Raw genomic sequence first — 23,868 nt, 5'->3', positions numbered from 1 at the left:
GGTGGTGCTGTTTCCTCGAAGTCTTGCAAGCAAACGATCTTAACGAGATCGACAATGGAAGCAGAATTAACAACATTAGACACATCTGGTGTCGAAGCAGAATTTCTTCGAGATCTTTTGATGGACTTACCTGTGGTTGAGAAGCCGGTTCCGGCTATCCTTATGAACTGCGATAATCAAACAGTTATTGTTAAAGTGAAGAGTTCAAAGGACAATATGAAGTCCAACACACATATAAGAATGAGATTGAAGTCTGTCAGACGTTTGAGAAACTCCGGAGTGATAGCGTTGGATTACATCCAAACGGCTAAGAATCTGGCAGATCCCTTTACTAAAGGGCTATCACGTGTTGTGATAGATAGTGCATCGAGGGAGATGGGTATGAGACCCACATGAGTTGCCATGGTAGTAACCCAACCTATATGATCGGAGATCCCGTGAAGTAGGACCTGGGAAAACAAGCCAGTGGTGAACTGAGGAGAGTAACTTTACTAACCCACTCTGTTGGAGATGCAGTACTCTCGGATACTGTATGGTAGGATGACAACTGTCTTAATGTGTTCTAAAGCTTATGTGTAAGCAAGATGATGTCCTATAGAGCGATCTTTGAAGGAACACACCTATATGAGCTTGACTGCTGGTCACACTCTATGAGATTTGGGTGATCTCTAGTAAACTCATCAATAGGCCAGGAGCGTGACTAATATGCTCCACCCGAGGGATCACCTTCGGCAGTCTAGTACTAGTAAGACTTGTGGTGAAGCTCCTTTACGCCAAACTGATAATTCAAGGCATAGTCCATTGTTCAGTTGTAAAGGGGTGTAGCTGCTTGCTCTAGGTGAAGCTCAACCTTAACAGGTCTTCACTGAAATGCTGGTATATTAAAACAATAATTGGAACGAGGGAACATGATGTGCCCTTGAGATCTGGTGGGGGATTGTTGAAATTGGTAGTGGGCTTTAGGCCCATTAGAGAATTTCAGAAAAATCTCCAAGGGCCCATGTAGGTGGTGGCATGACAAGGTGGTGGGAAGTTTAGTCCCACCCCGCTAGTGGAGGAGAAGTTGAACCCCTTTATAAGGGTCTCTCTTCCACATGCTATTTGAGAGTGAGAAGAGAAGGTGCCCTCGCGCACTCCTCCTCCGCCGCCCGCCACCCCACGCCATGCCTCGTCACGACGCGTCGCGGGTTGCGGGAATGAGCCGAGCCGAGCTCATACCTACGCGCTTATTTTTGCCGGTCAGGAACGAAGAATACGTAACGGACACGGCACGAACCGAGACGTTGGATCGTGGGCTGTTACCGACTCGGACGTGGGTTCGGACCACGTCTCTCTTGTTTTTGTCTGCACTAGTAGTACTGCCTATATTCGTAGATGTTTCTGCTATATGTGTAGTACTTGCTATTATACTCCGTGATCAGTATGTCATGAACCTAGTTAATGCCATGTTAGTAATTATTTCATGGATTAATCTACTCGGAAAATTGCCTATTTACTCAACACAAGGGACGCCTTCAAGCGACACATTATCATCGACACACTGCTACGATGCCATCTCCAAATCTTCATCACCGAGGTCTTCATCAACATCTTCGTCAACACACCATCGCCGCCTTGTCCACAAGATGAACACCTAGCATCCTCTGACAGATTTTTTTCTACAAGACGCGACCTCGACGACGGCAATGACCGCATCACGACATTGGCATCGACCACGTCGTCCATGACGGCACGACTGCATCGACACGGCGTCACAATAGTGACGACCCCTACACGGCCTCACGGTTCTGGCAAAACCGATGTGTGCTCGATGGGTTTCCTCCGGTCCTGGCAAAACCAGAGGACTCATCGCCGACGGCACCCTTTGACATCCGCAAGGTGCATCGTCCACGTCTGCAGCTCCGTCATAGCGCTTTTTTTTGCGCCTCCGGCTTTGTGCGGCTTCGTCATCCACGACGATCACACATTGACCACGTCTACCTCGACCACGGCTACATCACCATAATCGGCTACCTCGACATTGACATTCATGGCTACGTCTACAACAACTCATTGGCAATAACTCCAGTCAACAGCGTCCGCGTCGTCACTAGCGTCCCCGCCACTCCCGCTGTGACTGCGGGAGGGAATAGAGGAGAGACAAGGAAGGCACCAGAAGGGAATAGAGGAGGGACAAGGAGAGACAAGGAAGGCACCAGAAGGAATACAACAACAACAATAGTCAGCCAATCTATAATTTTCACAGGGAGGATGGGCCCCACCACCGCTGAAAATCAGGGAGGAGAGAGATTTTTTTTTTTGAGAGAGATTAGTTAGAAGAAAATCACATAAAATTCCGTAATGGGTCCGTGTGTGTAAGACTATTGGAGGCCGAGGGCGTTCCTCTCTTTCTGAAAAAAAAAGACAACATGAGGGTTTTTTAAGTCCTTGTTGAGACGAGTACCGCGGTAAAGCTGGATCACTATTGGCCGAGTAGTCCTATTTACCTTGATGTCCTTTACCCTGGGAGATTGCAAAGTGAAAAAGAACGCAGTGAAAGGAAAGGGGCCTCCTCGACTGCAAGGAGCAAAGAGAACAACACTAAAATAACAGCATGGAGTTCCACTGAGTAAAGCAAAAGGAAAAGCATGACTAAGAACCTACAGTTTGGAGGATGCCAACCTTGGTGATGCTGAACCAAAGAGACTGGCTCGATGTCGCTTGACAGGAATCTCATGTCCCAGCTTAGATAAGATTGCAAAACTTGGGTGTGCTAGTGCAACAGTAATGAGATAGGAACAACACCATGGAAAGATAATGCATAGCGTCCAGAATTATTATTATTATTATCACGACAAGGATCCAGGCTACACAAGCAACCTGTAAGGTAAACAGCTAGAAGGATGTGGTCCAAATCCTACAGAAATTAATCAACTAGTACATCACATGGTATTTACATCACCGAGTATAGAACATTACTAGAATGAAATTCTGTCCATATGCATGCAAAACCAGATTGAAACGTGAAATCATCATCCATGGATAAATTTCATTATAATTGGATCCACTATCTTCACTAGTTACATAATTAATCAGTAAGTCCATGGAAAATCAGTAGTTTTATTGTCAGGGATTTCCATATCTCTGAACTTCATCATTCTGGCCATCAGCCCCTCAACTACATCTGAATCTGGTGCAAACATCGCATGGGTGATTCCAACCACACCAGGGTTCTGGCTGTTGAGAACCGAGAATGTTGTCGCAAGGCGAAAACCATAGTTCATCATGAAGTGAACCAAGCCACGGGGAAAGATGAACACATCCCCCTCACACAGTCTCTTCTGAAACAGCTTACCGGTTGTGTCAAAGAAACCGGCCAGCACGCTGCCATCATGGACAAACATCATCTCAGACGCCCTTGGGTGAGAGTGGGGAAGCACTAGGCCATAGGGGTCGATGTCGGTCCGTGCCATCGACATACCAAGGGTGTTGAGGCCAGGGAACTCGGCGGCGGTGACGATGTTTGTAGATGAACGGACCATGTTGTCTAGTTTCCCGGCATGGTTGAGAAGCAATGTCTTGAAATCAGAAGCAAGTATGGTGCTAGGATGCTTGCAGACGTAACCGTTCATGAACGGATTCCGTTCACTCTGAGGTGCCATAGGGCACACATCTTGCAGAGGTGGACTATCTGACAGGCTTGGTGGTGTATAGAGGCCAAGGAGGAGGACGTAGGAAAATATGACAGTGAAGAGCTTCATCTCTTGGATGCAGAGATGGAGTAGAAAATCATGGGTTTATATATAAAGTGATGAGAAGGAGTGCAGCCAAAGCCAAATCTGTGTAAGCTGTATTAGATTTCTTGGAGTTCACTGCAGAATTTGCTTCGGATTGTGGCCAAAGTTACAATCTCTGAATTGTGGCAAAAGGGTGAAGGTGTTAATATGAAGCTTTTACTCCCTCCGTCCCATAATATAAGAGCGTTTTTGACATTATATTAGTGTAAAAAAATGCTCTTATATTACGGGACGAAGAGAGTAGATTCTAAAGATGTCCCTAGGTCACCATTTGTTTCACCTTCAGGCTACCCGAGGATGCAAATCGAGAGAAATTATTACGCTGATTCCCGTCGCCCCGCGGTAGCGCTCGCCCGCGCGTGACCAGCAGCTCCCTGGCCCAGGCACGCCGCAGCCGGCCACCAGTCCCGCCTCGGCCCACCAACTCGTTCCACCGCCTGGGCCCCGAGCCCCCTGCACCAGGCCGGCCCAAGTGGCCAGGGTGAGCCAGTCCCTCGCATGTGCCCTTTTTTTTATGTTGCGCCCAGTTCAGCCCGTTTAGCTATTTAGGGATTTTTTCGGATTTAGTATATATTCCAGAAAATAGACGTTCATTCAAACTCCCGTAACTTTTAAACCGTACATCCGTTCGCGATGATTTGTATATATTTTTCATGTAGTTTTTCGTATAGAATCCGTTTATGAAACTTGCATATTTATTTGACGTTGTTTGACATGTCGTATGCATAGGTTAGCATGCTGTCTAGATAGGATAGACGCCGTATTTATTTTCGCGCGTGTCCGGATTGCCCGAACGCCTTAAATAAATGCCCATGTTTTAGGAATCTATTTTTCATGTATTTAAAAGTGGTCATTGGTATTTTTGCGTGTAGGGATTGCAGCTAATTTATTTTCCCGCGTATAGGTTATTTTCTCGCATTTATGTGTGGCATTATTTTGTGTTACAACCCCACATATTTTTTCTGTGCAATTAGTTTTAGCTTTTGAGAAAATTAGTTCGCGCGATATTTTGCCATGTTGCCCTCTTGTCTTTTTCGTAGGATTTATTCCGTGCTTCGTTTGACGGAGTTGTCAACTAGAGAGTTGATCTTGGGTGTTTAGACTAGCCCCTGGTATTTTTGGTTGCAACAGAAATGCATGTTTATGTGTGATTTGCTTGCTCTCAAGTTGTTAGAAATAGTGCTGATTTGGAGGAGCTGAAATATTTCTAAGTCTGGAATCTGTTATATTTTGTTGTTGTCATGTCTTGCTTGTACCTTTTGATCTGTAGCTCTTTTGAGGTTGGTCCAATGGAGTTAGTTGTACCCCTTGTGTTTCTCTAGCATGTTGTAAATTTTCATGCCATTTGGAGACCTGTAGCTTATGATTTTGCTGTTATAAATATGGCTTCAGATCGAAAACTTCACTTTCATGAGGTGTAATTTTCACTAAGTCTGAAATAGTGTGTGGGAAGCCATTTTGTGTCTTCTTTCCCTAGTATTCCTTGATGCCATCCTAGTTGTTTTTAGTTGTTTGTAGTAGTGCTTCTTGCCCTCTTTCGTTTCATGCCTTGCTTGAGTTTATCGGAGTTGTGTATCCCGTAGTTGTGGGGCGTAGAAGATGCTATGTGGCTGATTTTGGCAGATTGTAGCCAGTCCTTGTTTTGCTCGTAGTTGTTGAACCGTAGCTCCGTTAGAGATGTTCTTTATGTGTAAATTGCTTGTCTTGACGCGAAGAATCGCGTGAATCTATTTGTTTTGCTGTTTAACAACTAATTAAATGCATTAGTTCAGATCTGGACAGAATTGTAAATTAACATGTGAGGTCGTTTCAGAGAGGCTATATGTCATTTCCGACCTCACTTAAAATGCCTAGATAGGTAGTTTAAATTGCGCTTCACCTCTTGCCTTGTTTAACCACATTTAATATTGTCGTGTATCTAATCGGGATAGAACTAAATAATTAGCGTGGAGTTTCGTCAATATGCAACTCGTTGCATATTGAACTTCACTTAATGTGTAGTGTTTGATTGTGTGATTTGCCATGCCGTGACTTGCATGTATTCAGCTGCTCATGCATCATATGTGTTGTGCATCGTGTGATGAATATCGTGTGTTGATTCTTGTTTCCGGTTTCCTTCGTCTCGATAGAGTTCCGCAAGCGTGTCGGATTGTGAGGACCCGTTCGACTACGTCGGTTCGTGTGCTTCACGGAGGCATTCTTCTTCCAAGCGGGATCTCAGGCAAGATGATCATTTCCCAAGATACCATTACTATCATTGCCATGCTAGTTTTATCGCTTCTATCGATTATGTCTCGTTGCCTACCACATGTTAAATATCAACCTCTCAACAATGTCATGAAAACCTTCAACCTGTTCAACCTAGCAAACCACTGATTGGCTATGTTACCGCTTGCTTAACCCTGTGTTAGCGTTGCTAGTTGCAGGTGCAGTTGCTTCCATGTGATAACATGGGTTCCTTGTTATATCATCATATTAAATGTTATTTAATTTAATGCACCTATACACTTGGTAAAAGGTGGAAGGTTCGGCCTTTCTAGCCTGGTGTTTTGTTCCACCTTTGCTCCCTTAGTTTCGGCTACCGGTGTTATGTTTCATAATTGAGCGCTCCTAACACGATCGGGGTTGTTATGGGGACCCCCTTGATAATTCGTTTTAGATTAAAGCTGGTCTGGCAAGGACCAACATTGGTTGTACATTTGCCCAACATAATAATTTTGATAATACTGTAATGCATAGGGAGTTACCGCTACCCGAGGAGTAATTTTACATAAACAGGGGGGGCAGTGCTGATGGTGTTGGTCCCAAACGGTCTGTCTGCAGGGCTACCGCGAGGAAACTCGAGGTTTGGCACTCGTAGCTAGTTCCATCCGTCGTGTCCTGAGAACGAGATACACTGCTCCTATCGGGTACGTCGACACGTCGGGCGGCCTTGCTGGATTAGTTTTACCTTTGACGAGATATCTTGTGCATCGGGATTCCGGTGATGCTTTGGGTAATCTCAGAGTTGAGGTTTTCCACTAAGGAATCCGACGAGATCGCGAGTGTCGTGATCGAGGATTTCTATGCGGCTTGTGGTAATTTGTGATGGACTAGTTGGAGCACCCCTGCAGGGTTAAATCTTTCGGAAAGCCGTGCCCTCGGTTATGTGGCAACGTGGAAACTTTGTTTAACACTGGTTCTAGATAACTTGAAGTTAACTTAATTAAAACTTGCCAACTTGTGCGTAACCGTGACTGTCACTTTCGTGAGTTCCTTCTCCGATCGAGGACACGGTGGGGTTATGTCTGACGTAGGTAGGTGTTCAGGATCATTCATTTGATCATCAGTAGTTCACGTCCGCTCTGCATAGATCTTCCCCCTCTTATTTCTGGTATTCGTAAATTAGCCACCAAATATATGCTTAGTCGTTGCTGCAACCTCACCACTTAACCATGCCTCACCCATTAAGCTTTGCTAGTCTTGATACCTTTGGAAATAAGATTGTTGAGTCACAGATTACTACAACACCAGTTGCAGGTACAGGTAAAGGTTACTTGACGCGAGCACGTTGATTGTTCATTTGGAGTTGCTTCTTCTTCTTCATCATCGATCTAGGATGGGTTCGAGGCCGGCAGCCTGGGATAGCAAGGATGGACGTCGTTCTTCTTTTCTCATTTGTTTTTCGTCCGTAGTCGGACCCTGCTCTTCATCATGATGTTTATCTATTGTACTGCTGTGACTCTGATGTAGCTTGTGGCGAGTGTAAGCCAATACTTTATATATATATATATCTCTTCTTTTCAGTACATGTACTTGTAACGATATCCATTCTTGCGACACGACGAGATGCGCTTCTATCCTTGACGAGGCATTCGTGTGCCAAATTGAGGATAGGGTCGCATCTTGGGCGTGATAGCCTGATGCTGCCTCCCTCGCCTCCCTCGCCAGAAGTTCCGGCAACCATATCCGCGTGCGTGCCTCTTCCAAGTACACCTCAAAATCAAAAGGAGTTAAGTTTAGATCGTGTACACCTCAAAAGGAGTTAAATTTAGATTGGATACGCCTGGTGAAGTTCCTTGATCACCTCCCAAGCTTGCTCGACTGTGTTCTTTTGCTATGTTCTTTCACTTCATGATTATTTTCACGGGGATTCTTTTGTTGTGTTTCCATAACTAACGAAATAACGAAATTAAGACACTTCATGAAAATTATCAAGTAGGAGTAGTACAGTACATGAGTTGTGCCAAATGGATTTTCTTTACCTCAGGCTCAGGGAGCCATCTTGAATTCTTTTGAGAAGTCTGGGGGGATTGATCAATTGAGCTTATTGCCTGACAACTCTCTGTATACACAAACAATACATTTATTCGGATGATTCAATGTAAATCATGAAGGGAAACATAAAAATTTGAGAAAAATTGCTCAACTTACAACACAGTAAGTGAAGTCAACTGTGAAAGGGCATGTGGAATTGAGCATGTCAAGTTATTGTTTGATGGATCCCTGAAACATATGAAACCAATATTCTAAAACAAGTTTTGTAGCCCAAAAAAACTACAAACAAATCTTTTGCAAAAAGAAAATGCAAAGAGCAAACAAAGGACAAAATATATCTACAACTCTTAACATACAAGTATTGGACAACCTTGAGAGTTGCGAAAGAAGACGATATATCACCATTAAGACCAGTGGAGGACATGTTTCTGGAGAAAGCAAATACCCAGTGGATCAGTTTCACCGCACTATATATGGTCATATAATCTTCTATGATGCCGCTTAATTTAATAATATTGCGCACAAATAGAGGCTACTTACACTGTTACGATCCTTGGAGAGCTGGCAATGGCGTAGCTGCAGGTCAACCTATCCCAAGCCATGTTGTTGGCAACGCAGGGGTCACCTGTCACGCCCAAGATGCGACCCTATCCTCAATTTGGCACGAAGGCCTCGTCAGGGATAGAAGCGCATCTCGTCGTGTCGCAAGAATGGATATCGTTACAAGTACATGTACTGAAAAGAAGAGATATATATACCGAATTGGCTTACACTCGCCACAAGCTACATGAGAGTCGCTTCAGTACATTACATAATAATCAAGGGTAAGAGCAGGGTCCGACTACGGACGAAAACAAACGAGAAAAATAAGAACGACGTCCATCCTTGCTATCCCAGGCTGCCGGCCTGGAACCCATCCTAGATCGATGAAGAAGAAGAAGAAGAAGAAGCAACTCCAAATGTACAATCAACGCGCTCGCGTCAAGTAACCTTTACCTGTACCTGCAACTGGTGTTGTAGTAATTTGTGAGCCACAGGGGACTCAGCAATCTCATTTCCAAAGGTATCAAGACTAGCAAAGCTTAATGGATGAGGCAAGGTTAAGTGGTGAGTTTGCAGCAGCGGCCAAGCATATATTTGGTGGCTAACTTACGAGTACAAGAAGTAAGAGGGGGAAGATCTACGCATAACGGACGTGAACTACTGATGATCAAATGAATGATCCTGAACACCTACCTACGTCAGACATAACCCCACCGTGTCCTCGATCGGAGAAAGAACTCACGAAAGAGACAGTCACGGTTACGCACACAGTTGGCATATTTTAATTAAGTTAACTTCAAGTAATCTAGAACCAGTGTTAAACAAAACTTCCACGTTGCCACATAACCGCGGGCACGGCTTTCTGAAAGATTTAACCCTGCAGGGGTGCTCCAACTAGTCCATCACAAATTACCACAAGTCGCATAGAAATCCTCAATCACGAAGCTCGCGATCTCGTCGGATTCCCTAGTGGAAAACCTCAACTCTAAGATTACCCAAAGCATCACCGAAATCCCGATGCAGAAGATATCTCGTCAAAGGTAAAACTAATCCAGCAAGGCCACCCGGTGTGTCGACGAACCCGATAGGAGCCGCGTATCTCGTTCTCAGGACACACCGTCTATGCAAAGTGGACGGGAACCAAACCTCGAGTTGCCCCGTGGTGGCACCGCCGACTGCTAGGTGGGTGGACCAACACTCATGAGGAGCACTGGCCCGGGGGTTGATTAAATTAGTCCGCGGGTGCCGGCGGGTCCCTATGCATTATTATTAGGTTGTTAGGCAAATGTAGTACCAAAGTTGGGCCTTGCAAGACCAGCTTTAATCTAAAACGAATTATCAAGGGGGTCCCCATAACAACCCCGATCGTGTTAGGAGCGCTCATTTATGGAACATAACACCGGTAGCCGGAAACTAAGTGGGCAAAGGTGGAACAAAACACCAGGTTAGAAAGGCCGAGCCTTCCACCTTTTACCAAGTATATAGGTGCATTAAATTAAATAGCATTTAAATATGGCGATATGACAAGGGACCCATGTTATCACATGGACGCATCTGCACCTGCAACTAGCAACGCTAACAACGGGTTAAGCAAGCAGTAACATAGCCAATCAGTGGTTTGCTAGGTCATACAGGTTGAAGGTGATCATGGCATTGTTGAGAGGCTGATATTTAACATGTGGTAGGCAACGAGACATAATCGATAGAAGCGATAAAACTAGCATGTCAATGATAGTAATGGTATCTAGGGAAATGGTCATCTTGCCTGAGATCCCGCTTGGAAGAAGAATGCCTCCGTGAAGCAGACGAACCGACGTAGTCGAACGGGTCCTCACAATCCGACACGCTGCGGAACTCTATCGAGACGAAGCAAACCGGAAACACAAATCAACGCACGAAATTCACCACATGATGCACAACACATATGAAGCATGAACGGTCTAATGCAAGGCATGACAATCACAACAATCAAACACTACACGTTAAGTGAAGCTCAATATGCAACTCGTTATTTAGTTCACTCCCGGTTATTTACACGGCAAAATTAATGTTGTTAAACATGCAAGAGGTGAAGCGGAAATTAAACTACCTATCTAGGCATTTTAGGTGAGGTCGGAAATGACATATAGCATCTCCGAGACGACCTCACATGTTAATTTACAAATCTGCCCAGATCTGAACTAACACGTTTAATTAGTTGTTAAACAGCAAAACAAATAGGTTCTCGTGATTCTACGCGTCATTTCGAGCAAACTACACATAGAGATCATCTCCAACGGAGCTACGGATCAAAAGATACAAGCACCGCACGATATGATGGCATGAAAGCAATATGTGTGCAACGGGGGTCACGAGCACTTCTAAACATACAAACAGCAAGAGAAAAAGAAACTACATGAGATTCTAAGCAAGCTTCATGTAGGACACGATCGAATCGGAGCTACGGTTCACAAACTACGAGCAAAACAAGAAATCACTACAATCTGTCAAAATCAGCCACATAGCATCTTCTACGCCCCACAACTACGAGCTACACAACTCCGATAAACTCAAGCAAGGCATGACACGAAAGAGGGCAAGAAACACTACTACATACAACTAACAACAACTATCATGGCAGCAAGGAACACTAGGAAAAGAAGACACAACATGGCATCGCACACACTATTTCAGACTTAGTGAAAATAGCACTTCATGAAAGTGCAGTTTTCGATCTGAAGCTATATTGACAACAGCAAAACCTATAGATACAGGACTCCAAATGGCATGAAAATTTACAGCATGCTAGAGAAACACAAGGGATACAACTAACTCCATTGGACCAACCTCAAAAGAGCTACAGATCACAAGATGCAAGCAAGACAAGACAGCAACAAAATATAACAGATTTCAGACTTAGAAATATTTCAGCTCCTCTAAAACAGCACTATTTCTAGCAACTTGAGAGCAATAAAAACACACTTAAACATGCATTTCTATTGCAACTAAAAATACCAGGGGCTAGACTAAACACCCAAGAACAACTCCCTAGTTGACAACTCCGTCAAACGACGCACGGAATAAATCCTACGAATTAAACAAAAGGGCAACATAGCAAAATATCTCGCGAACTAATTTCCTCAAAAACTAAAACTAATTGCACAGAAAAATCGCATATAAAATATCTCCCATGGATTTTTCTACCCCGAAAACATATAAAATATGTGGGGTTTGCAACACAAAATAATGCCGCACATAAATGCGAGAAAAAAATAACCTATACGCGGGAAAATAAATTACCGGCAAATCCCTACACGTAAAAATACAATTGACCGCTCTAAAATACATGGCAAATGGGTCCCTAGAGCATGAACATTTTATCTAAGGCATTCGAGCAATCCAGACCGCAAGAAAAAATAAACTACGGGCAAAACATATTAGGACAGCACGCTAAACTATGCATACGGCATGCTAAACAACGTCAAATAAATATGCAAGTTGCGCCAACGTGTTCTACACGAGAAACTACGTGAAATCCGTATGATACACGCCTCATTTCGACACACGGATAAAAAATTACACACATTTAAATATTTAGCTAATTCCTGGAATACCACTAATTTGGAAAATCCTAAATTACTGTTGGGCCGAATTTGCAACAGGACCCAAACAGGCATGAGCGCACAATATCTAACAAACGCACAGGCGGGGATAAGACGGGCGCTCACCATGCCTCTTGGGCCGGCCTGGACGGAGGAGAGGCTGCGGCTTGGGGCGGTGGAGGCCGAGCTGACAGAGCCCGTCTGGGCCGGCGTGGCTTGGGCCGTCGCGGCCTGGGCGCTGCGGCCAGGGGCGATGCGGGAGGAGGCCCAGGCGCTGGCGTTGCTGGCGCTCGTCACCCTGGAGCTCTCCCTCGAACAGGATCCTAACGCGGCGGCGGCTAGCAGGGCCGGGCAGCGAGGGCACGGCGCGGGAAGACGGAAGCCGACGGGGCGAGACCGGATCCGAGCGGATCTGGGCCGAGGGGCGCCGTTCCCGGCGACGGAAGGAGCGGGAGACGCGGCGAGGAGCTTCTCCCGGCGGCCGGTGGTGCAAAGCAGCGGGCCGAGGCAAGAAGGATGAAGGAAGGCGGCGCGGCGAGATGCAGCGGGGCGGCGCAGGAGGGGGGCCTGACGGCCAAGACGACCGGCGGCGGCGCGGCGACCAGTGAGGGGGGGGTGCTCGGGCAGGCAGGGCGACGGGTGCTCGGGCAGGCAGGGCGACGGGGAAGGTGCGGGAGGCGGCCTTGGCGCTGCCATGGAGGGGCTTTGACGGGAGCAGGGGGGCTGCGGCGGCGGGATCCGGGCCCGGGCGGGCCTCGGACGGGCTCGGCGGGCCCACGGCGGCTGGGGCTGGTGGGAGGAGAGAGAGCTGCGGGATTAGGGTTAGGGGTAGGTAGGCGCGGAAAACAAGGAGGGATTTGAGGGAAGCTGTCTAAAATAAGCACGGGGTCTATAAATAGACAAACGAGGGGGCTAGGCATAGAAGAGGGGGAAAACGGACAACCCGGTGACAGAGTTTAAAATACTGAAACGTCCGACAATTGACCGGCTCTAGTGCCGCTATATAATAAACGGCACGGGTAACAAACGAGCTCCGATCGCGATGAAAATTGACAGGCGGCCTACCCAAATTTAAATAAGTCCACACGTCAAGTTTCAACCGAATCAAAGAAAGTTTTACGCACACTTTAAAAACAAGGTTTTGACGATGTCGCAGGCGCGTGCGTGTGTGGTTGTTCTCGAAACGCTCAACGACGATAACGAAGAGAACCCGCAACTAATAACGGGTGCAGGTTTTGAAAACGGGCGGCAACGGGATGCCGATGCAATGCAGATGATGCGAATAATGCGACAAAATAAAATAGACACACGAAGAAAACGGGAAGGAAAGGGAATCTTCTGGAACGTCGACATCGGGCTGTCACATCACCCATCCAATTCTTCTTCACCTGATATTATGAGATCAGCAAATTCATCCTTGCAACAATTTCACCCCATGGGTGCCTAGGAAAAGAAAAGAGCACAGAGGGTTAAAGCCAACCTTGGTGCACTGAAATCACTTGATGAAATGCAGCAAAGCATTTGATAGATGGGAGCAAAATACTAAAATAGCATGGGAAGTATACTGAAATTTGGACGGCGTATAAGATAGCCTATACACTGAAATTTGCATAACACCAACACTAAATTTTTGGACAACAAAACACTGAAATTTGGACAGCAAATACACTAAATTTTTGGACAACAAAACACTGAAATTTGGACACCATATATACTGAATTTTTGGACAACTAAACGCTGAAATTTGGACATCAAACAAATTGATTTTTTGCACAACTAAACGCTGAAATTTGGACAACACATGAACTGAATTTGCATAGCAAGAGGAATGAATTTTGGACATCAACAATACTGAATCATTGTGCTACTGGTACTGTCATCAACAAGACTGAATAAATGTCATTTGACAATGGAACTGGACTTGATCGAAGCAAACAACCACACCTTACTCTATCAGTTACAACTAATGAAGAAAATGATGATTCAGGAAAACTATGACCAACAAATAAAAGGAAAAGAAACACAGTGGTCTTGGTTGCCTGAGTTTCAGGAAAACTAAAAGAAAAATATCAAGAATTTAAAACTGAATATTTCGAGAAAAAATATATTTAAAGGTAAACATGCAGGTAAAAAGGAATGAAGCAACCATCGATTATAGACATAGAAAGGAATGAAGCAACCTTTGACTGATTTGAGAAGTACAAGATTACGGGGCAGCGTGAGGTGTCTCTCTCTCTGCTCGTGTTGATGAACCATCATTTGGCGATCAAGAACTTGCAAACCTCGAAACGTAGTCCAGTATGTGTCATAGGGCCGACAACGGGCAGGGAAGGAGGTGAACAGAAACCCTGATCTACAGGCTAACATCTGAAGGTTTCCATCCATCACCATCCTAAATAGATACTCTTAACTTATCTAGATCGATCCATCAACAACAAGGTTGAGATCTCAAACGCCGGTGGACCCGAACCCACCTTCCCCGCGGAGGGTGGCGTCAAGGTCCTTCACCTCGGCGACCTCGGGCGTTGCAGCAGCAACAAATCCGTGACGGTGAGAAGCGACGACGGCGGCGGCGGTGGCTGCCCACTCGCGGAGGGCCGACGGGGAGGGAGAGGGCGCAGTGGCGAGGAGGGCCGGCGGGAAGGGAGAGGGCACGGTGGCGGCGTGGGGGTGGCGGCGGCACCGAGCGGTGCGGGGGACGGGGGCGAGCGGCGGCGAGCTGCTGCGCGAGAGGAGCGGTTCGCAGTTTGAGGACGTGGGTGCGTGGTCATGTAGAGGGTTTTCGTGTAAACCGGTTTTTTCTGTATTTAATCGTTTGGTTTATGGAGGAATTGAAAAAAAACAGTGGAACGGTGGAAAGGCTAGCGGTAAGAGGGGGAGGTTGTACGAGGTTGAACCATCACGACGACGGCAGATCCCCCTTTAATAATAGAGATAAAGCAACCATTACCGAATACAACCAAGAGACCAAACAAGGCACACAACACACACATCCAAGGCAAGATACAAAGGTGCCGACACACCACCTCACTGACAACAATAGAGAGGTCAGTCAGACAACATCGAACGCACGCCTCCCAAGCGGTGACTCCAAGAATGGTACAACCAAGATAGCCGTCACCACCCAATCTACGAAGATCGGGTTTTCATACGGAGCAAGACAACATGAGGGGGAGCGCCGCGATGGAGCATTCAGGAAGGGTATGGTGACCATGGCCGCCACCACCGTCGGCCAGTGAAAGGACTGAGCAAGTGGTGTACCCGGCACTCGCCCCTACCAACGCACCCTAACTCCGTGAACCACCTTCAACCACGCCACCGCGAGGCCATGGTTGCTCGCTCGCACCTGAGACGCACACTCCGCCCACAAACGTTGTGCCTCCCATCGCTAGAGCCATCGCCCTACAACTAGACATCCCCGAGACGTACACAAAGGCCCCGGCTTTGGATCAATCGACGCCCCTCGACCGATATAGCCACCCGCAGACGCTCCGCTGGTAGAGCTGCGCCAACCCGCCCGTGGTCGAGGAACGGGGGAGAAAAGGGAGCGGACGAATCCGGATCAGCACTGTGCCGACGACAAGTGACACGTGCGCGTCGTGGCCACCCATCCCACCCATCCCACGAATCGGGTTTTTACATGGAGCAAGACAACATGAGGGGGAGCGCCGCGATGGAGCATTCAGGAAGGGTATGGCGACCACGGCTGCCACCACCGTCGGCCGTGAAAGGACTGGGCAAGTGGTGTACCCCGGCACTCGCCCCTACCAACGCACCCTAACTCCGTGAACCACCTTCAACCACGCCACTGCGAGGCCATGGTTGCTCGCTCGCACCTGAGACGCATGCTCCGCCCACAAACGCCGCGCCTCCCACCACTAGAGCCATCGCCCTATAACCAGACATCCCCTAGACGTACACAAAGGCCCTGACTTTGGATCAATCGACGCCCCTCGACCGATATAGCCACCCCTAGACGCTCCGCTGGTAGAGCTGCGCCAACCCGCCCGTGGTCGAGGAACGGGGGAGAAAAGGGAGCGGACGAATCCGGACCGGTACCATGCCGACGACAGGTGACACGTGCGCGTCGTGACCACCCATCCCACCAACCGAGCTCCCCGCCGAGTGAGAGGGAAAAAGGGGGAGCATCCTCGTGTCGCCCCATCATGGTAGCTGGCACAACTCTCTGCTACGTCATCCGCAAACGTGTGCCCGCCGACGAGGGAGACCAGATCGACCTGTCGCCGCAATCGAGGTAGGTCACCTGGGAGGCCCTCCCGCGTCGAGCGCCGCCGTTAAGCCGCAAGGGCTCGACTGAATGGGAACACCCACATCCACCACTACCGTGCCGCCCCTACACCATCACCATGGCGAGAGAAGCCGCCCGCGACCCGCAGCGCCAGAGGCGGATGCGGACGCACGGAGCCGTCGCCGCCGTCATCGCCAACCGGCATGCACCACCACCAAACCGCCCGTCGCACCACTGCCATGCCCCCGTCACTGGCCCGCGCCCGAGCGTCGATGTGCTGCCGCGCCCGGCCACCAATGCTGCATCCCGTCCGCGAGGGCCGGCCAGTGTCGCACCCCAGGCGATGAGATGAAGGGGCCCTCCGCCGCCAACGACGCACATGCTTCACCCGCGCACGCTCCCTAGCAACAACGGTGAGTGGGGGGGGGGGGAGGGTAGGGGAGGTGACGGATCTAGGGTTGCCTCTCAGGGGCACCCGTGGGAGCGCCTCGGGAGGGAGGAAGGGGAAAGAGCTTTTTGATCTTTTTTGTATCAGTTTGGCCGTTTGTGCCTTTATTTATAAAGGGGGGAAAGTCTATTTCGAGAGCATTTCTCAGTGAGCTTGTTGAATTATGTCAATATGGTAGTAGTGTTTATGTTTTACACACCATGATACAATCATATTCCACCTTAACTAGGTATGTACATTTTGGCCTATCTGAAACAACTTATCATGTGCCTTGGTCCAGCCAACTTTTTAATATAGCAACATGTCTTTGAATACATAAGTCTGAGAATTCCATGTTTCCCAAGTAGTGCACAAGTTGGTTTTTAGCGGCAATATGGTCAAGTATGTAACAATGATCATCGGAAGAAAGAAGTCTCCAGTGTTCTGAATTTCAGCTTGCAAGACGTGTTGCGAGTATTGTTGACAGATCTTAGTAAATTTTTTTGGCAAAACACATTTATTATGCAACATACATAGTGTACAAGACTAGGAACTACCGAGGGATGGCCTTAACGAGAAGGATTCATCAAAGAACAAATTCCGACAAGCCTACCCTAGTACCCTTCACGTATCGCAACAGGTACTCGGTTGCGTTATTCCTGATTTAGTCAGCCAGTACCAACAGAGAGCAGGTCTTACAACACTAGTTCCTGAAATAAACATATGGATGTGGTGGTGCTGCAAAACCTGCTCTCTGTTGAATATACTAGTTGCAGCCTTGCAGGGCACTCGATAACAACTACCACTAGCTGTGCATATTCCAATCTCTTGTTTTTGTTTGTTTCAGAAGAAAAAACTGTTAGCTGCATTCCAAAATCACAGAGGGTGAATGTTTCAAACAATATGTGCCCACTACGTACACTGCTTGTCCCATATTCACGGTTTCGCACGCGGGGACGGGTAAGTGGCTGTGTAGAGTAGGTTAGCCGGGGAAGAGAGGGAAACGGTGCGGCGCGGCAACGCGATTTTAAAACACCGAACAATGTCTGACGATAGACCGAAGACGGCGCTGCTACGGTCGACCGTTCGAGTACCAGACGGACTCCGATTGCGACGAAATTTGACTGGCGGCCTATCTATATTAAAATAAGACCGCACGTCAAGTTCCAACCCAATCAGAGAAAGTTTTACACACACTTTTAAAACAAGATTTTGACGATGCCGCGGGCGCGTGCGAGTGCGGTCGGGCTCAGAACGGGCGACGACGAGAACCGGCAACTAACAACGGATGCAAGTTTTGAAAACTGGCGGCGACGGAGATGCCGATGCAATGCAGATGATGCGATGACGATGCCACAATTAAAATAAACACACGACGAAAACGGAATAAAGGGGGAATCTTCTGGGGCGTCGGTGTCGGGGTGTCACAATCGCGGGATTTTTGCTGCATTGGAGATTTAAGAGCAACTCCATTGGGACGACCCATTTCTTTCGTCGTTGTCCCACACAAAAGGCGGCCCAACGCACCGACGCAAACGGACGCCCGTCCAGTTTTCGTCCGCGGGCGACCCATTCCCGGCCCATTTTTTAGCTGGATTTGCGTCGGCGCAGACACGCGACGGACAAGCGCACGCTCGCCTTCTCCTTCCCCAGACCCGTTGGCCAGTGGCACATTGGCCTCCCCCCATCCAACCCTCGCCCACCTCCTTCCTCGTCGATGTCGCCGCCCATTTTTGCCCGCGACTCTGCCAGCTGCCGGTGCCTCCACATCTGCCCAGCAACGCCGCCCACTCCCACGTCGCCCGTCGTCGTCGTCTTGCCACCGGGGAGCCGACTGCTTGTCACTCCCGCTCCCCCCACCACACAGCCTAACCCGACCAAGAAGCCGCCTCCCCGCCCGGCCAAATCCTCACTCGCACGCTCGTCGGACACCGGCCCACTCGTCGGATGCTAGAGGGCAACTAGCTGGTCCGTGCACGCCGCGACTCCGTTCGCCGGCCGTCTCCTTCGTCGAAGCCCGCCAGCTGTTCAACAATTTGTCAAGGTACAAAATGGACTCCGCCGACGAGTTCTTTTTTCACAATTTCCTTTGCGACTCCGACGATTCGTCGTCCGATGACGAGGAACAGATATTGGCTGCCATGTTGATCCATCACCACCTCAGTAGCCAGCATCCGTTGTTCCGTGGCTCCATTCCGGGCCACCTTCCGGCGTTGAATCGCAACTGAGAGAGCGGGCATTTCCTTCTTTGGAAGGACTATTTTGATACAACAAACCCGTTGTTCAAACATTAAAAATTTCGTCGTCGTTTCCATATGAGTAGGCATCTTTTCAACCGTATTAGAGAGGGGGTGGTCGGCTATGATGACTATTTCAAGTGCAAAGAGGATGCCGTTGGCAAGATAGGTTTTTCCTATTATGAGAAATGCACTGCCGCCATCCGATTGCTTGCATACAGAGTACCCGGTGATCTCATTGACGAGTACGTCCGTATGAGCGAGTCTACTTGCCTAGGATCCCTGTATAAGTTCTGCAAGGCTGTTATTGCTGTGTTTGGCCTGAGTACTTGAGAGAGCCGACTACTGAAGATACAACCCGTTTATTGGCGATGAATGCCAGCAGGGGCTTCCCAAGGATGCTTGGTAGCATAGACTGCATGCACTGGGAGTGGAAGAACTCCCCTTCTGCTTGGCAAGGGCAGTATAAGGGCCATGTCAAGGCTTACACTGCCATACTAGAGGCCGTGGCGTCTGAAGATCTCTGAATCTGGCACTCTTTCGTTGGCATGGTCAGATCACACAATGATATCAACGTGCTTCAGTGCTCGCCGGTGTTTGCTAGGCTTGCCGAAGGCAATAGCCCATCGGTGAACTTTACTGTTAACGGCCACAACTACGACAGAGGATACTACCTGGGTGACGATATCTAATCCTCAGTGGACCACTATTGTCAAGACAATACCCAACCTTGTCGGAGAGAAGAGGAAAAGATTTGCCTAAGAGCAAGAGGGTGCTAGGAAGGATGTCGAACGTGCCTTTGATGCTTGGCAATCTCGATGGGGCATCATACGGTATCCTGCTAATACCTGGAGCACGCAGAAACTATGGGAGGTGACGAGTGCTTGTGTGATCATGCATAATACGATCGTAGAAGACGAGCGCCCGGAACGTCTGTACGATCAAGGTTTTCAGTTTCAGGGTGAGAATGTTGTGCCTGAGCATGGAGGAGCGGCAACATTTGAACAATTCACCCAATTTTATCAAGACATGCGTGATTGGGAAACTTACGTGCAACTGCAAAATGATTTGGTTGAGCATATGTGGGCTCATGTTGGCAACCAATAGATTTTATCTTCTTTTATCCGTTTGCAATACCGTGTGTGATGTGAGAACTATGTTATTTTTATTCGGCTTGTAATAACTATGCTATTTTATTCGGACCAAATTATGTTATTTGATTCGAACTATGCAAATTCATGCAAAATATGACGGTCAGCCGGCCACGTCGGCACATATGGGTCGTCACGTTGGGTGCGCTGCCGATTCATAGCTAAAACAGGACGTACGCCGGACAGACGGTCGATCCAAAGCGGATAAAAAGCGATGAAATCGCCGTCCCTTTGGATCGGCCCATTCGAGTGCTGTCCGTGCATCTGACACTGAGCTGCGACGGACGCGTCCATCCCAGTACTGCCAGAAAGAAAAGTTGCATAATTATATATAAAAAAATCTCAAACCTCGCTGCGCCTGGTTTTGTAGTGTGATAGGTCGAGGCTGCGTCTCCATTCCAGGGCGTGGAGAGTGGAGACGGCCCGCCGCCGCAGCCAACGTCTCCGTCCTCCCCAGATCCACACCAGTGAGGAGGCCGCCGGAATGGCCCTCCGCCGCAGCCCGCGGCTCCACCCACAGACCCCCGTGAGCGGGGACGGTGCCGGAGCGACCCGCCGACGCAGCTCGCGGCTCAACCCCCAGATCCCCATCGGCGAGGAGGGCGCCGGGGTGACCACCCGCGGGCGCAGCACGCGGCTCCATCCCCAAGTCCACGCGAGCGAGGAGGGTGGCACCGTAATATGCTTCCGCCGCAGCCCGCGGCTCAATCCCTAAAGGTAACAACATATTCAAGATATAGTTTGTGAGATATAGATTGTTTGGTTTTTGTATCGAAATATCTGGCTGCCAACACAGGCGGTGTGCATCCCACAAACTATTGCTGAATTGGCTATACGGATTCTTGCATGTCAATAGGACAACACAAATTTTAAACGAGGGTAATGCCAAAGCAAAATGACTGTCCCTTTGGGGTTGTAAATGGTATCCAGATGTTGCATATAGCGTTGTTGCTGTTCATATTACGTGCTTGTGCCTCTTTGGCCATGCCTAGAGTTCTCCTTGGTTTTTCTGTTTGAGAGTCGGCTAGCTGAAATCTAGACATTAGTAGCATTTCGGAAAGAAAAGTTAATATTATGCCCCAAATGCATGCTTTGGGGAAACTTCTCCAGTGAAGAACAATGTAGATGAAGAGAAAAGCATAATACAGATTCCCCACTAGTAGTTGGACACCAAATATGTGTCAAACCAATAAGACGTGTTTCATTTTTTATCTATGTGTTTAGGCGACACAATGTATCATGACATCAAGAATATTCATAGACCTCTGCCCAATCTATGAGCTTAAATCGGAGCATGGTCCCTTGGGCTTCTTTGCTACTGGCTCATCGAAACCATCATCTTCATCTCCAATCATTTTATATTTTTATGGTGGTTTGATATGCAGTTCGCACTACTATGCCAAATAACCATTTTGTCCAAATTAATATTTCTGCATCATGAACATATTTCAAGCCCAATAATTCAGAAAATGTAAAACTTCTTTACATTATCTAGGGAACACAGATAAAGGGAATCTTCACAGGGCAGAGCACTCGTGCCCAATTAAAATCAGTAGAAACCAGGGAAATGATGACCATCATCACCACCGAAGCCTAGTATTCCATATCTTCCATTTCACCCATCTTGATATCAGCACCTTCAGCATACTCTTGTCTCAGCTTCCTGTATTAGCAAGTGAATCCACACAATATGTGTGGTAGCTTGTGAGCAGTGAGAACATAACAAAGTTAGCTTATGTCCCATACTCGTACTGTGCTAACTGCTTCCTCTTCTACCTCAGGAGCCAGATAATCTTTTTCGATGTCAAGGATAGTATCAAACTGATTGAAGGAGTAATTATAAATGTCACCATGGACACCTTCCCTTAGACTTTCCTTCAGTTCGCTTTCAGCACTCTGACTGATAGCAGGAAGATGTTAGAACATGGGAATGTGATCAATGTAGGATAGACAAGTGATATAGATTATCAGAAGAAGAAAAAAATAACCTTCTCTAGTTGAGTAGCCTTTTCACTTTTCAGCTTTCTCTAATCTTCGGAGATTGCGCTGAGTGTTCTTCCTGGGGACTGTCGTTATCTTCTCTGTAACAGAGCATAAGAATATCTGTCTGCCAGCGGCCCAGCGCATGCAGCCTGCATCCCATGAACTATTTCCCGTTGGGCTATAGGGATTCATGCATGTCAATAGCACACAAACGAATTAAAAACGACGGCGACGCCAAAGGCAAAATAACTGTCCCTTTTGGGTCGCAAATGATATCCACATGTTACATCTAGTGGTGTTGCTGTTAATTAACGTCACCTGCTTGTACCTGTTTGGCCATGCCTAGAGTTCTCCGTTGGTTTTGCCAGATTCAGCTAGCTGAAAGCACGACATTAGTAGCATTCAACTATCCCACCCGAATAATTTACATTGTCAAAAAAGGCTTCGATGGTTTATTTCGCTGTCATTTGCAATCCTAGGAGATATAGCCAAGAGTATGATATCTGTTACGTTTTACCAGCTTGCACACACATGTTGCTCATAGGCTTTTTTCTGTAACCATGTATGCTGCATAGGCATATCAGGTTCTGCATGCATCATTATTTACTAACGGATTAGCATTTTTGTTTTCTGCAGGTGAAGTAGTCAAGGGATGCTGCTGTCCCTATTCCTTACCGAGTTCGTTGTGTTCCACCAATGTGGTCGGCACTGTGTATATAGGTTATGTGGAAAAACTTGCTGAACATGTGCATTAAGTTTGTAATGTGACAAGATGCATTTTAATACCTAAGCAAGGGAAGTAGTTCAGCTTCCCCAAGACAGCATAGTTCACTTCAGATTCTGACATGGTTGTGGAGCTCTTTACTTGGAAGCCTTCAGATTCCTCAAGACAACATGGTTGTGCATCCAAGCGCTTTATGTGTACAGGCCCTCCTTAATAATGTTTTCTTCAAAGTCAGACTATTATAAATCTAGTTTTAAATATTTTGTTTCCATTTATGGAATTGTTGATTCGACTCCAGAAGTTCCCTTTCATGCCATTCGTTGTATTCCACCAGCGCAGGCAAGGGAGTTTGGGTACGAGGAGTAAATCCTATATAAAATTTAATTGGCACACCAAAATGCAGAATCAATGACTACTATTGGTTATCATGATCTCATTTGGGTACCATTTCCCGATAGAGAACGATGGTAAGAGATACAATAGGAAGCAACCGGAGGGCATGGGTGTAGGCATGCTTGCTTGGAGCCCAGCCGGGACTCTAGGAGTGTCTACATGGCTTGAAATGACGATCCAGTGGTTAAAACGAGGACATGCGTGGATTGCTTCAGATTAAACATGTTGAACCTACCTCAAACAGTTCCTCCAATTAGTAAATATATAGGACTAAGATAAAAAGCACTATATATGTGATAAAATGTAATGATATAAATTTCACAATATTCTCTACGTCATCGGATGGAAGGCTCGTAATGAGCCCGACTTTAAATTAATAAACCCATCAGCGCTTAGAACACACTATCAAACAACTTACAAGAGAAAAAAACTAACTTCTGAGCTAAAGAAGACTCTTGCTTGATTCTTGCAAATAGTACAGGTATTTGGCAGATCAAGGGAGACCTTGTAAGGAATAAGTGGCGGCAAGCATTAGCTAGAGGATGTA

At 47.3% G+C, this 23,868-nt stretch overlaps 1 protein-coding gene and 1 long non-coding RNA gene across 2 annotated transcripts; one reads left to right on the top strand and one right to left on the bottom strand.

The window, feature by feature from the left end:
- Nucleotides 1–2,813: 2,813 nt before the first annotated feature.
- On the bottom strand, nucleotides 2,814–3,740 carry LOC123439321 (germin-like protein 11-1). The gene has a single exon (XM_045116054.1). It carries the CDS (start codon nucleotides 3,738–3,740, stop codon nucleotides 3,072–3,074), a length of 669 nt encoding a protein of 222 aa, XP_044971989.1. The 3' UTR covers nucleotides 2,814–3,071.
- A 16,751-nt stretch (nucleotides 3,741–20,491) lies between these two features.
- On the top strand, nucleotides 20,492–23,203 carry LOC123439320. The gene is made up of 2 exons (XR_006630064.1): nucleotides 20,492–20,938; nucleotides 22,841–23,203. It is a non-coding gene; the product is annotated as an uncharacterized LOC123439320 (long non-coding RNA).
- Nucleotides 23,204–23,868: the final 665 nt, after the last annotated feature.

Source organism: Hordeum vulgare, chromosome 3H (assembly GCF_904849725.1).
Source record: "Hordeum vulgare subsp. vulgare chromosome 3H, MorexV3_pseudomolecules_assembly, whole genome shotgun sequence".
NCBI lineage: Eukaryota > Viridiplantae > Streptophyta > Magnoliopsida > Poales > Poaceae > Hordeum > Hordeum vulgare.
The sequence above is the reverse complement of the archived record's forward strand: the minus strand, read 5'-3'. Positions and strand labels throughout refer to the sequence as shown.

Excerpts from the sequence above, each read along its gene's own strand:
- LOC123439321 (XM_045116054.1), bottom strand. The coding sequence starts at position 3,740 with ATGAAGCTCTTCACTGTCATATTTTCCTACGTCCTCCTCCTTGGCCTC.